At 37.9% G+C, this 15,517-nt stretch overlaps 1 protein-coding gene across 1 annotated transcript in view; it reads right to left on the bottom strand.

Annotated features, from left to right (window-relative positions):
* Positions 1–15,517, bottom strand: part of gpc1a (glypican 1a) — a 34,642-nt gene that overhangs the window by 6,408 nt on the left and 12,717 nt on the right. Inside the window, exon 2 of the mRNA XM_016276092.1 lies at positions 663–821. Within this exon, the coding sequence (XP_016131578.1) occupies positions 663–821 (159 nt within the window). The remainder of the gene's footprint in view (positions 1–662; positions 822–15,517) is intronic.

Genomic DNA, 15,517 nt, shown 5'->3' on the forward strand with positions numbered 1-15,517 from the left:
TATATATATGTATAATTGATGCATTCTAATTTTGTGGCTTGTAGAAAGTATCTAATTACGGTCAGGAAATTGAACAACTGCATCAAAATCTCATATCAGTACTGCGATCATTACTCTTATCATTATATTGTTTATCACACACCGCAGTAAAAGGCCATAAAAACCCACTGTAATTGCCCTGTGAGGACCACTCATTGTGAAAGCATATGAGCTTTAGAGTTTTCCTTTTATCTAAACTCACAATGACACAAACCAGGAGAGAGTTTGGGCTTCAAAGTGCTGCAACTCTTTAACCCTTCACATTCATTAACCCTGATGCTGTTAAATCCGCAGACGGGTAAAGGAAAAATGTTAACTAAAAGCAGATGAAGTTTCATAAAATACCACTCTGGATAAGACAGCTGTCCGTGACAGTACAAGTACACTGTAAAACCTCTAAATCTCATTTCCTCTGAGAGTTTCTGCAGTTGCTACTCTGTTCTTCTTCAGCTTTGGGTGGAGAAATGTTTAACGTTTAAGAAACTTAAACGTTTGGGTTATTAGAAAATCCTCTTACTAACATTACAGTGGAAAAACTGAACAGGCGTGTTAGCAGCTGTGAGATATAATACATCAAAACCCAACCAACTACAAGACTGAATGCATTTGAGTTTTGGACTCACTGTCGAAGGTCCTGTACTGGGCATTCAGCGAGGCTTGAATGGAACGTCCCGCTTCCCTAACCAGGCCTTCAAACTCCCGGCGGCTCAGGTTCGACAGCGTGTCCTCCATGGCACTGGTGCAGCAGGTGTAACCTTGTGGGCAGATGCGGAGATGCTCACCTGCAAATTCAATGGAAAGATAATACGATTTAAGTAGAGTTTTTAAACTGCCTTTAAATGGCAGCAAAGATGCCAATTACTCCAATAACATCATATATAAAGCTCCATAAAAGTGTAAACTTAGACTGATGCCTGAAAAGGAGAAACATGATGTCATACTTCCATCTCACACAGTGTTCTGTAAATGTCTGTAATGTGTGAGAGACTCATGCAAAAAAAAACAAAAAACAAATATTAATAATTCTATATTACAGTATGCAATTCTGCTGTTCATCAACACAGAAACTCTTAGGTGGTCATTTGAATATACAAAGTATCATATTAAAAAGTGATCAAATTCATAATTTTACTAGATTCTAGTTTAGATGGTCTTTGTTTATCCGAGACATGGCTTCATGAAAATTGCGTCAGCAGCATTAGAAGAACCTGGTTTTAAACTGTATAGGAAAGATAGAGTTAGTTCTAAGGGGGGTGGAGTTATGATTTATGTGAAAACTGGCATCCAGTGTAATGAAATCGCTTGGTCAAATTGCATGGATTTGGAATGTATTGGTCTGAATCTGATTCAACCTCCCTCTTCTAATACTAGTTTTTATGAAAACTTGAAACAATTATTAAAACTGTGTGATTTTGTTGAAAGAGGTTATTATTAAATATTTTAATATTAATTGGGATGACAAAACATTTAGAAAGAGTCTCAAACAGATATATGATCATTTCGATCTGAAGCAACTGATTATTGGGCCTACAAGAATTACTAATTCAACAAGGACTCAAATTGATTTAATTTTTAGTAACCAAGCAGAGAGAATTTTTTTAACACTTTTAATATGTTAAAGGGGTTATATGATGTTGCTAAAAAGAACATTATTTTGTGTATTTGGTGTAATGAAATGTGTTTATGAAAACATTATTTTCCACATACTGTACATTACCGTTTCTCCTCTATGCCCGCCTTTCTGAAACGCGTAGATGTTTACAAAGTGTCTGAAAAGCAAAGTGTGCTCTGATTGGCCAGCTATCCAGTGCGTTGTGATTGGCCGAATACCTCAAGCGTGTGATGGAAATGTTACGCCTTTTACCATATTGTGATGCTGTGTCCCAGAGCGACGAGACAAAAACATTAAAACCCATTATAAACGAGGCATTTGTTACATCCAGTGGGCACATAATTAATGATTATAATGACTTATACTGTCTTTTTAAGCGTTGCGTTGCATAAACCGCGTAAACATAAAACCATGTCTGCATTTGTGATCGGAGAAATCACAAACAACAAGCGCTACTCTACACTGCTCAAAACTCGCGTTTGAATCATCAGTGCCAAATTCTTTAAATATGAAAACGTACGTACAGTCTCTGTGTTAGAATAGCCGGCATTGTAGTTAACTCTCCCAGGATCAGGACACAGTCCTCGTATGTGCTGCACACATCTGAATATTTGGGTTGAAGTGTTCCGGAACAGTGTTGTTAATACAACTTAACCACTGATTTCTAGTCGTGTCCTCTTTTGGAACGAAAAGAACACAGCGTCTTCACAAAATGGCGGCGGCAGGAACAATAAAGTTATGCCTTATTTCTTTTGGGCAGCGTTATGCAAATCTTCCCACACAGTGACGTAGACATGTGGGGGCGGGTTTAAACGAGGCATTTTAGGGGGGCGTGAACCAGTCTTAACTTTTATAAAGAATATCTCTTTGGGTTTGAGACTTTAGTCTTTGCAACTTTAGGGATCTTATCTATTCACAAACAGCTTGTAACACTCCAAAGAGAAAGGAAAACTTGAAATCGCATTATATGACCCCTTTAACAAGCCTCTCTGCTTACAATTAGATTTTAGTGGCCAGAAAATTATCTAGTAGAGATTAAATTAATTCGTAAGGAAATATGATCCTTATGGCGTCCCAAAACATAAACTAGATGACTTTAGAAGTGCGTTCCATCAGATTAAATGGGGTGATTTATTAATCGGTAAAGATCAGGAGGGAGACAGTAGAATATTCTCCCAAAAATATTAGTGAAGTCATGATTTCGTTCCACTATGAAATGACAACATTTCATTACATTAAGGAACAAGGTGGTAAAGACACTCAGAAAAACTAAGCCAGATTTTTTTCCTGAAGATGATTAAACAGGCAAGCGGTAATTTTAAAATAATCTGGAACCAGTTGAATAATTTAAAAGGAGATAAAAAAGATAGGACATCACTTTAATTAAAAGTAAATGGGAAGCTGACTAATAATCCATCTGAAGTGGCCAAAGTACTTAATAATTACTTCATTGATTCTGTAGTAACAATTGCACAATGTTTTTCTCCTGAGTATACAGAAGTTTGAACGGTATATTTACTGGAACAAGTCCTTACATTAAGGGCAGTCATTAAATTAGATGTCATAAGAACAATTACATCTCTTAAACCGTCCAGAGCAAAATATATATTTGGTATGGATGTTGTAATGTTTAAAGAGCTTAGTGAGTCACTAGTTGATGAAAATGATCAACTTTTCAGTTTCTCAGGGGATGTTCCCACATGCTTGGAAGTCATCTTTTATTGTGCCTCTATTCAAAAGCGGAGATTCTCATTCTGCTAGTAATTACAGACCTATTAGTATTTTATCTATTGTCTCAAAAGGTTGCAGAGAAACCGATGGCTGCACAAATCACTAATTATCTGAATACCAGTTCAAGTATATCCACAAGTGTTCCCCAAGGATTTATTCTGGGTCCATTCCTTTTCACGTTGTATATCAATTACCTTCCATCCGTCTGTCCCAACACTAACATCCAAATGTATGCAGATGACACTGTAATCTATATACACGGAAGCAGTGTCACACAAGTTGCAAATTAACTTACAAAATCCTTGGTTCATGTCACAGCTTGGCTAGAACAATGCTGTTTAGAGTTTAACATCTCTAAAACAGTGTGTATGTTTTTGTTACCAAAACTAATAGCTTAAATGTAGTGCCAGAGTGTAGTGCCAGCGGCACGTGAACTGATCATCTCTTCCTCTTTACTAGTTGCATGAAATAAACATTCCGTTTCAACCACGGAAAGACTTCAATACAAACAATTTTTAAGTTCAAATCCACCAATGTTAAATTACTCTCTTGTCTGGTTTGTTTGTCGGACTAAAATGGCATATTCGGCATTATGATTGGTCAGAAAGCCTGTAAATCAAACTCCCTGCGAAGGGTCAATTAAAACAGTTTGTGAATATTAGAACAACTGCTCATCGTTACACAAGGTGTGACGAAAGAGGTGACAGTATTATTCCTCTCAGGAAATGTGAATTTGAATGAATGAAACTCCATCCCATCAACAATTAGAAGACTGAATACATATGGTTCTTTTTAGTTTCATCTTAAAAAATGGTTACTCACAACTCAGCAATGTCAACATTAGTACTGTATTTTCATATTTAGATTTTAGACTTTGTATTAATTGCTCTTGGTTAGTTGTTCTCTCTTACCTCATATGTACCACAATATTTTGTTTAGATAACTTCCTATTATTATATTTTAGTATTTCCTTGTGGATTCATATACTTGTATTTTTTTTTTTAGTATTTAAATTTTTTTCTTATTATTTGTGGGTGTGTATATGTGTGTGTGTATTTGTATAAGATGCTTTGTTTTTTAAAATTATTTTATTTTTGAACATTGTCAAGGGTCTACAGATGAAAAAAATAGCCTTTTTGGCTAATTCTGGCACATTAACAGCCATGTTTATTAATGTGCGTTGCCCCTATAAACAGATACATTAAACTAAACACGTTTTGAAGCTCAAGTTATAAATTTAGGTGTTTAATAGTTTTATTGCTTTATGTTGTCACCTTAATTTAAAATTCTTATTGTTTTTGTGCCAGATATGCTATGCTAGCAAGCTAGCTAGCTGTCTCTCTCTGTCTCTTGAATGATGTTAGCTGTTTTGTGTTAGTAATGTAGCTAACTAAGTACTGTGTTTGCTAAAGGGTAGCTTGACAGTAGTTGAATGAGTAGCTTTAGCTTGTACCTTAACAGGCTAAGGTTTCAAAATAGCTTCCCCTGAGCGTCACTGAACACAGAGCACTGGGTCAGTGAGGTCCTCTGGAGAGCAAGAGCTTCTTGGACCCGGCTGACATTTAGTAAAAATTTTCCCAGTTAAGCCTGTCTTGGGTCATGGCTTAGGGTACTAGAGCGAGAGATGCTATCGCTGCTATACATTTTTTATGCTGCCTGACTGCAGCAAGAGCAAAAAATCAGAGAGAAGCACAATTTTATGCATTCACCGTGGTAAGACTGTAGCTGAGGGGTTAAAATAACTCGCTTTCGCCATTTTATGGTCAACCTAAGAGTCATTCAATCAGATCTCCCGTGTATCTGCGGTTTGGTACTTAGAAATGTTTTTTGTGCTAATGCAGTTTAGCCTAGAGTGCATCTATGTAAAGTATTTTATGCAACATTTTATTTATGGAAATAAAAAGTATTGTAAAAAACAAACAAACAAAAAATATACAGCAACACTCAAATCATTTAAACAAGCATTTGCAAAAAAAAAAAAATAATTTATAACAATAATATTTAATACTCTGAGATGGTGCACTGACAACTATAACTGAAGTAAAATAAGTTGAATATGAAGTTCTAAAATTAGAAAAAATAAAACTGAAATAAATAAATAAAAGTAGTTAATTAAAGCTAAATATAAATATTTTTAAAAACTGATAAAACACATAATAAAAATAAATTAAAATGAAAACTGAAAATATAAAAAAGCTAATTCAAAATATTATATATATAATTATAGAAATGTAAGTTAAATATAATATAAATAATACTGAATTTATACTGAACACTGGTGCATAGATAGATAGATAGATAAAAATGACAATTTTTATAATAATAATAATAATAATAATAATATAAAAGTACAAATAAAGTCTCTTTTAGTCTCTGATTGTCAGAGAGTGGCTCTCAGAGGCCAGGTTTCAAACGTGCTCTGCTGCATTAAATCACATGCATGCATGTAATGAGCCTGTTTTGAAATGTGTAGCCTCATACATCAACAAGCGGTGAGATCCCAAGTTCATATTCCGCATGTCGCTCTGCATCTCGTGTTGTTAAAGAGCCTTCAGTGTCATTGCGCATCGCATCCCGGGCCCTTCATTGCAGTCCGTGAGCAGCACAGGCGTGTGGCCTGCATATCAATGCGTACTGACAAGGGACCGCGAGACACAAAACAGATGAAGCTTTTCTTCCCACTCTGGCACACAAAGGAAGAATTGCAATTTTTTATTTTACAATTCGAAATATAAACTCACAATTCTGAGAAGAAAAATCTGAATTGTGAGATACAAACTCGCAAGTGAGAGAAAAAAAACATCAGAATTATGAGACAAAATGTTGTAATTTCCTTTTTTATTTCTTGGCGGAAACAAAAAACTGAATTGTGAGACTGTGTAAACTCAGAAATCTGAGAAGAAAGAGTCTGAATTATGAGATATAAACTCAAAACCCGTGCCAAAAAAGTCTGAATTTATCTCGCAATTCGAAGTTTATATCTCAAAAATTCTGAATTGTGAGATAAAAACTTAGAATTGAGAATATAATTGAGAATTGTGTGATAATTAAAAAAATTTTTTTTCCTGTGGCATAAAAAGGCTTTCATAATTTCCTGGATGAGCTCAATATCAACTGCTTATTTTTATCACAATGTCTACTGTCATTTTTTACTTCTTTGATTATTGCAAACAATATCTACACACATACGTACGTATACTGTACGTGAATGCTATTTCTGTGGCGTTAGCTCTAGTACTTAAGGGGGCAATAGACTGGACAATATTATTCAGAGCTATAAACATATCAACAGTTAACGAACTTAAACTAACTTGCTCAAAAAAAGCTTCTTCAAAGCTGAACAAATACTAGTTATAATGCTCCTAGTGCCAACGTTTTGAATGATTCATTTTGAAATGCAACATTTTATCATTTGAATTGCAATCACATCGTAACTGGTATTGCATACTCTAAGTAGAGTTTTCTTAGGTCCTTATGACATTTTTACACAAAATTAAATTAAACATGCTAAATTTATGTTAACTTGCTAAATTAAACATGCATATAATGAGGTAGTGTGACAACAAATTTTGCAAGTGTGCTGCTGTCTGAAAGGTTTATCGTATCATTATGCTTACTGTTTCACACACCATTTTCAATAAAGTCTACAGTGCATACTGCTTAAGCAGTACGTTAGCTATTCTGAATGCAGCAAGGGAGAGAGACTAACAGAAATGGATCTTGTGTGCATGTGCAAACTGAATCTCCCATAATTCTTGGCAGATCAAGAGATGATGCATATATTTATGAATGCAGGACGCTCGCCAAGGCAATATTTTGAATAAGCTAAAAATAAATCCAGAGGAATTATCTCTTTTTTGTTCCAAATAAACATTGTTCGAGCCTCCTTGTGCTGCCGCGTCCGTGTGTTGGATGGAAATCGACAGGCTGCCAACGGAACAAGACCCTTAATCAAAGGCTGACAGAGAATCACCTGTCAGCTGCTTCCATTCGTCCTGAAAAAAAATCAAGGGTTTCTTCAGACAGCCTAATTGTTTGAGATGGACAGCTAGACAAATAGTCAAGCAGGATGACAAACAGGTCGAGACGGTGGAGAAACCTTGAGTGGCGTCAGATGAAGCAAATCCCTTCAAGTTAATCTGTTAGTAGGGTAGCTTTCAACCCAACTGGTGTGATCCATTCAGGGCCTGTGACTATTTAATCAAAGAAACGCTCCATGCGGTGTAGCGCTGAGTGCTCTTTTTCCATTCTTTTCCCTTGTACGCCTCTTTGATATTCGCTTACATGCAGCAAAATACATCAGGGTATCAACATTTGAACAGATCATTACAAATAATCAAGGTCCTTTGAACAAAGCACTGGGAAAATGTGCAGTGGCTACTTACAAGCATTTCTGTCTGTGCTTTAAAACCAGATGTGTTGTTATTCAAGTTGCTATTAAAATTGCTTTACCTGACTTAGCAAGATTTTTTCAAACTTGCTCTGTGAGAAGTAGATGACCTAAAAAGAGAACTACTTTCCATTATAGCGCTAAAACAGAAATACTGAAAAAATGTAGCTAATACAGAAAGTATGTTTTGACGTAACAAAACCAGCACAATTGGTACTCAAAACTAGCCCAATCATGACCAAAACTAGCCCAATCTCATTCCAGGGGGAAATTGGGGGGGGGGGGGTTCACTTCAAACTGCGGACTAAGAAAAAAAACAACCCGCGGCAACAGTATAAAAGTAGCCAAATTCTGTGGGAAAACCGCGGACTTGACAACACTAGTTTTGGCCTATATAAATTTCACCAGGAAAAAAATAAATAAATAAAAATCTCATGGAGCGACATCTACATCAAACAATCAACTAGAACGCCTTAGAAACTGCATAGTAACACTCTGGCAATCAGCCAGGACACCACAGCAAATGCATAGTAGTGCTCTGTAATATTTTAGTCAGAACACAGTACAGCAGTGTTCTGGCAACCATACAGAACACTATATCAAATGCATAGTAACCCCATAGCAATGCTATGGCAATCAGGGGGGGGGGTTCACTTCAAACTGCGGACTAAGAAAAAAAACAACCCGCGGCAACAGTATAAAAGTAGCCAAATTCTGTGGGAAAACCGCGGACTTGACAACACTAGTTTTGGCCTATATAAATTTCACCAGGAAAAAAATAAATAAATAAAAATCTCATGGAGCGACATCTACATCAAACAATCAACTAGAACGCCTTAAAAACTGCATAGTAACACTCTGGCAATCAGCCAGGACACCACAGCAAATGCATAGTAGTGCTCTGTAATATTTTAGTCAGAACACAGTACAGCAGTGTTCTGGCAACCAGACAGAACACTATATCAAATGCATAGTAACCACATAGCAATGCTATGGCAATCAATCAGAACACTTTGAAATCTGCAAAGCAACACTCTGACTAACAAGAAGAACACCACAGCAACCTCATAGCAACATTCTGCCAACCAGTCAGAACACTTTAGAAACACTCTGGTGACCAGAGAGAACATCATAGTAACTGCTTTGCAACGCTCAGGCAGCCATCTGGAACACCCTAGCAACCTCATAGCAACGCTTTGGGAACAGCACCCCAGCATCATTGCGACATATTTTGAATGGGTAAACACCACTTACATTTTCTTCATAAAATGTAGAAATTTAGTTCATCTTAAAGGTTTCTGCCAAACCACAAATAGCTAGCATAGCTAATTTATGATAGATACAAATCTTTATTATTATTTACGTAGGGCACATGGCACAAGAAAACAGTCACAATAGTTATGCTGGATTTTCTAAGACTCATGTTATGAATTGCAATATGTTGACAGATTTTCTGAGGCCGTTCTGTAGACCACATTCCAACAAGAAAATTGGCGCTGATGTTGACACAACGGACACCCTCATGCCTTCTAGATTGACTTTTGAAAATTGACTTGGACTGAATTCAGAAGGAAACCGCGAGGCCTCGTTTTGAAAGTGAACAACCAAACAGTAAGAGGAAGTTCTTTTGAGGGATGTTCTTCAAGTTCATCTTCAAAGCCCCTGACATACCAATGTGAATAGTTCTTTTATTTTCTCATCTTCTTTTCCTGGGAGAGGATTTGAGTGCACTCCTTTGAGATGAGAGCAAAGGCTGCCTCAGGCACCGGTTTACCAGCAGTAGGTGCACGAGGATCTACAGGTGAGCCCGGTTGGCCAAAAAAAACACGCTCATGTCCTCGGTGCCTGATTAACAGTGTGTCTCTGAGGAATGAGAAAGTGTTTGGTAAGCTTGCTTCCCAACCAAGCCCTTCTGGAAGATTTATAAACACCACACCCTTGTTACCACACAAGTACCACATAGCACAACGCTCAGGAACAAGCTCAGCAAGCAGTGAAAGAATTTATGGAAACACACTGAGAGGTTTATTTAAGGTGCGGCAAAAGTGGAGCTTAAGTGCTAACATACTGACTTATATCAAATGACTCTTATTTGCTATTACTTTCCTCTGACTCTTGCATGCCAAATGACAAAATTTGTGAAAACATACCACAGGAGGGACCAAATCCCATCCAGATACCAGAATATCATAGAAACCATCTAGAGCAATGCAGTAGATCTGGTATGCCAAAAAAAATCTGAACTGGTTGACAATGTAAATGCAACCATATTGTCAGTTCTACTCACATATCAGAACATGATGACAACTGTGGTACAGAAAATGCTAAACTTGCCGCTATTCACCGCTAATCTCTTAATCTGACCTTCTTTTTAAATATGGGGTCATGGGTGACATGGCGCTTTGCCCAAACATTGGTCTCAATTAAGAGGATAAGCTGCCTTTAATGAACACAATGCAATATCTCTGTAATCCCCTGCAGACCAATGTCCTCAGAGCACACTGGGAAAATACGGACGGGAAAAATGAGGTTAGGAAGACAAAGAGAGATGGGGGAGGAAGCGAGTAACCAATTTTTCTTGGTCAAAGAAGTGTGCCACCTCTGTATTTGTGTCAGCAACACAAATTCAAATTTAAGCATGGACGGATTAATGCGCGGCCCTGCCAAGCATTTTCCCAGGGCTCCAGACCAGCAGGGGCCCTGAGGAGCTGTAGAAACCGTGCATAGAATAGTACAGTTCTTATATGTGCAAAATGAGCAAGCTATCTTGAAACAAACTTGGTCATTTAAAAGAAACATGCTTTCATGCTTTCAAACATGAAACGTTTTCCTTCCATATATTAACACCCCCTTTATTCCAAGTATTCTGAAGACAAACACTAGGTTTGTTTGAGGAACAGACTAGCTAGTTTTTAACTAGTAATAGCACCCAACAGCATATGTTACACAGCAATTGCACATTGGTAAAACTAACACCTAACATACTCTTCATCTACCCACCCTTAACCTAAAGCAAAACATTTTGCAAAAATGGTAACCCAAAATTACAGAAACTCTCAAACAATTGGGCAACACTCAAAAACACATAAAACAGTTAAGTTCAACATTTATTCTCCCCATCAAGTCTCCTGCAAAGCATGCTTGGAACTACAAATTCTCTGCCCAGTTTTAGTTAATGCCAACTAAGATGACTGATGTAGCACCAACACAAATGGATTTAGCAGAAGTACAGAAAATAAAGTTGGGACAAACTAATCAAGAATTGTGAAGCAATTACCTGATTTTAAAAACCAAACAAACGGGTCTGACACTGCTTTATACTTGTCACGATATAACTAGATCAGCTAAACTGTCTACACCTAAAGGCCGTTAATTTCGAGACAGCTTTAGTTATGTAACGTCTCAATGTGCCTCTTGCTTCCGGTGTATGGCATCCATGCCCAGGACATCCGGACTTCATAATCCGTTCCTGTATACATGGAGGTACCCTGTTAGGGAATAACAGAGGTGTAAAGTATTGGAGTAGATGTAATTAGTTACTGTACTTGAGTATCTTTTTGGATACTTTGTCGCTGTACTGAGTATCAAAGATATTAGCAACTTTTACTTTCTACTTCACTACAATTTTGAATGAGTTTCTGAACTCTTTACTCCACTACATTTGAAATGAGTGTTGCAGCTACACATTACATTTTGCATGGACCTAGCTTTTTCTGCAGCAGTTTATTTCTGCTACAAAAGACGTGATACTGCCTATTACAGGTCACTGAAAGTACTGCATCTTGTGCGTTTTGCCCTTACTCACCCAAACTTTTCAACAAGGGTACTTTATGTGAATGCGAGTTCCTTAGCAAGAATTTGTGAATCTCATGTGCTTTATATATGAGATGAGGACATGACTGCAGCCGGCAATGAAGCCGAAACCAGCACATCCACTGCAAGAAGGCTTCAGCTTTTTAATTTTACTTAACATTATTTATCCGTTATACTGAAGAGAACTTTTTGAAGGATATTGTTTTTTTTGTAATTTTGAGGTGTTCAATTTTATTTTGGTTTTAGAAAATAAACGTGATTGCTCTCCTCACAAATCAACTCTTTCTTGTTTTTGTTTCATGCTCTCTGTGCCTTGCTCTGAACTTTTATGTCACTTCCTGTCTCCCGTGGTGTTTGTTGGTTTTTGGCTTATTGTTTGTTCTAGTTTTTCCATTAAATACCTGCACATAGATCCTTGCCTTGGCCTGTTTTCCCTAGCTTCTCCGCAACATTACAGTTTTTCCACTGGCATGTCTCTTTGACTAGTGCATTTTTCGAGCCTATATTTAGTATTAGTAAAATACTTAAGTACTGTTAAAATCAAAAGGGCCTTTCGCACCACTTTAGTTCCAGAACTAAATGGACAGTACTAAAGTACTGGGTGTGTACTGGGTGTGTACTAGGAACCAGTCGACAGCGATGTCATTTGTGCGCGGCGTTCAACAACGGAAACAAAGAAAAACAACATTAACAACAGGAGGATGGAGGATGCTGTGATCGGAGCTGTGTTTTTGTTGTGTCTCGCGGGTTTCACAATAATGGACATGGAAAGTCGACGTATACGTAAAGCGATTGAAAGAACGGAAAGGAGGACTAAGAATCTCCAATGACAACTGGCAGTGCTACATTTGCTACAAGTGCCTGCACTTCAGCGTCCGTCCATCTATCGCTGTTATCCATACTTGCGAAATAAGTTGACACAGTGTTTACAGTATGTTTACATGGCGTTTTAAATCATGGCGGGTGAGGGCGTTTTCGTATGCGTTTGGCCAATCATTGTCTACTTACGTCACGATTAGTACCAGTTGTGCTGGTTAGACCCTGCTCTGGAGTAGGAGCTAATTTGGTTCTCGAAACAGGCAGTCCGGTACTAAAATCACTCCCAGTTCCGGCGGTGCGAAAATGCCAAAAAGTGGGTAGTTCCACAATTAGTTCTGGTACTATGAAAAGGTTCCTGCGGTGCGAAAGGCCCTAGATACTCCAAGTCTTTTACTCAAGTTGTTTTGGAATTGGTGACTTGTAACGTGTAGTGGAGTAATTTTCACTGTAAGGTATCTGTACTTTTACTCAAGTACGGTTTTTAGGTACTCTTTACACCTTTGGGGAATAAAAACTGATGAAAAAAAACTTATACTACTGACAGTATAAAAATAATCTGGGGCTTTGTCACCTCTGGCTGACTCTTTTAATCTCCGCTCCTGTCCGTTTCTCGTCTGGTCTTCCACCACATTTCCTGGTGACCTTTCTTTCAACCTCTTCCTATGACCATTAGCACTCATTACCCCCCTCCTGCTGGGTTTCTCGCACTCTCTTAACCATCTGCCTCTGGTCTCTCTTATCCGCTACCCTGCTGAGTCGTGGGACTGCTCAAAGAGTCCCGAGCGTCCCAGGCGCCATGCCGTCTTACACGAAGAACTTGTGACCCCTGAACTAGGCCTTGCACGAAGCTGCAATAAAGGCGATTGACAGCCACTTGCTTTATGTGCTAAAAGAGACGACTTCAGAGCAAGCCCCGGTATGGCTTATAAAACACTGGAAAGCACCTTTTAATTGATTTCCTAGGTAGTTCTGGGATGCCAGCCCTTCATTTCTTTGGTAAATGAGTAGGATCGTCAAGCTGAGGTACGTCTGGGGTTTGGCCATAATCGGCGGTGAAAATAGCCCAGGCCTGACTGTGATTTAGTTTGCACATGGTCTGCTCTCATATGCGTGTTTACAGTTTTATGACCCAGGGGAACTGAGGAAGCAGAAGGGAGTGTGAAATATAAAGGCCATAACAGTTTGGTCTAATGAGCTGCTGTGATCCTATAACACACAGTATATGAGAGGGTTCAAACCGAAAATACAACCCTGTTGACTTTATATTTAGAACATGATATACAGGCACCTTTTGGGAAACAAACTTAGTTTCAGCTTAGTGTTACATAGCATAGCTTAGATATTCTAATTTAACGATAAGAGCAACACCAACATTTAAAACACTATTAAAGCCGTGCGGTAAAATGTAGAATGAAGTTAAACAGGCCTTGTGATATCTTTTTTTGCAATACCTTTCAATACTTTATTCTATCCCATTTTAATGTGGAAGGACAACTATAAGTAATGCAATCAATGGTTGATTTAAACTAAAAGGGGTGTAAACGATGTGTTTCCCATAAACATTGTAAGCCTAAGTCGATTGTAGAAAGCACTGGCACCAATGTAGACAAAGGGTTGTTCTGGAAATCTATTTGAATGGTTTTTGCAATTGGCTGCTAATGTGCTAATTTACTTTTCTACTACATATTCCTGAAAGATTGAAAATGTTTATTGTGTCAATAACATGAATCATAGGTTCATGTTATTTCAAAGAAAAAAAACAATCTTTGTTCTTAACATAACTTGCTGCGAAACAACTTTTTGGCTAATGTCACTTATAGAGGGAACAAAACATTTCATGCTCAAATCAAATCCTGATGAATAAAATCTCATTCCATCCTACATTTGTTTCTTATTGAATAATGTTCCACTCTGAAAAACGGTATACCGAAATTTGTATAATTAATTCTTACATTTGGGATGCATTTCATATTAGCTTAGCAGACTTGTAAACATCTAATAATCCTCCTTTGCGTCAGGCCGTACATTGAGGCAGGAAAGATATGTTTCTTTATGAGCAGCTTCCTATCTTCTCGAGCGTTTGTTGAGATCAGAGCCGACACATAGCATGCATTATGGATATGCTCTTAAGCGTACATCTTGCTTCGCTAATGGTGAAAGATGGCTAAGTGTACAACCCAGCCCTTTGAAATGGACATTTCTAGGTTTCCATAAATCTAAAAATACACCGCAGCTCAGACTCTGCCTAGCTGCCTAGAAGGTAACGTGTGCAAGTGAGCATGTGCATGTGTATGTGTGTGTACACAGCACACCTAATCGCATGCTTTACAATGTTTGCCAAACCATGTTAAAACAGACGTCCTGATCTATAATCGAGTATGAGGCAAGAACACGTGTGAGAGTGCAGATGAGGAAAACGGGCTACGGGGTTAAGACGAAGAGAGGGTGAAACTTAAGAGAAAGACCACAAGAACTCCTGTCTGGTTACTTTATGGCTTCTTAAGAAGTATTTTTTCCCTGGATTTTGGTGCTGAAATATTCAGCTCTGGTACATATCAGTGGTGGCTGGGCGTTTTTTAAGAGTCGGGAAGCACAGATGTCAGTTATTAATGTTGTATAGTCGTATAATATATAATAACACACACACACACACACACACACACACACACACACACACACACACACACACACACTTTGTTTATTTAAAATAAAAACATATATTTACCTAATCGCATGCTTTACAATGTTTGCCAAACCATGTTAAAACAGACGTCCTGATCTATAATCGAGTATGAGGCAAGAACACGTGTGAGAGTGCAGATGAGGAAAACGGGCTACGGGGTTAAGACGAAGAGAGGGTGAAACTTAAGAGAAAGACCACAAGAACTCCTGTCTGGTTACTTTATGGCTTCTTAAGAAGTATTTTTTCCCTGGATTTTGGTGCTGAAATATTCAGCTCTGGTACGTATCAGTGGTGGCTGGGCGTTTTTTAAGAGTCGGGAAGCACAGATGTCAGTTATTAATGTTGTATAGTCGTATAATAACACACACACACACACACACACACACACACACACACACACACACACACACACACACTTTGTTTATTTAAA

Source organism: Sinocyclocheilus grahami, unplaced genomic scaffold, assembly GCF_001515645.1.
Source record: "Sinocyclocheilus grahami isolate Dianchi unplaced genomic scaffold, SAMN03320097.WGS_v1.1 scaffold98.1, whole genome shotgun sequence".
NCBI lineage: Eukaryota > Metazoa > Chordata > Actinopteri > Cypriniformes > Cyprinidae > Sinocyclocheilus > Sinocyclocheilus grahami.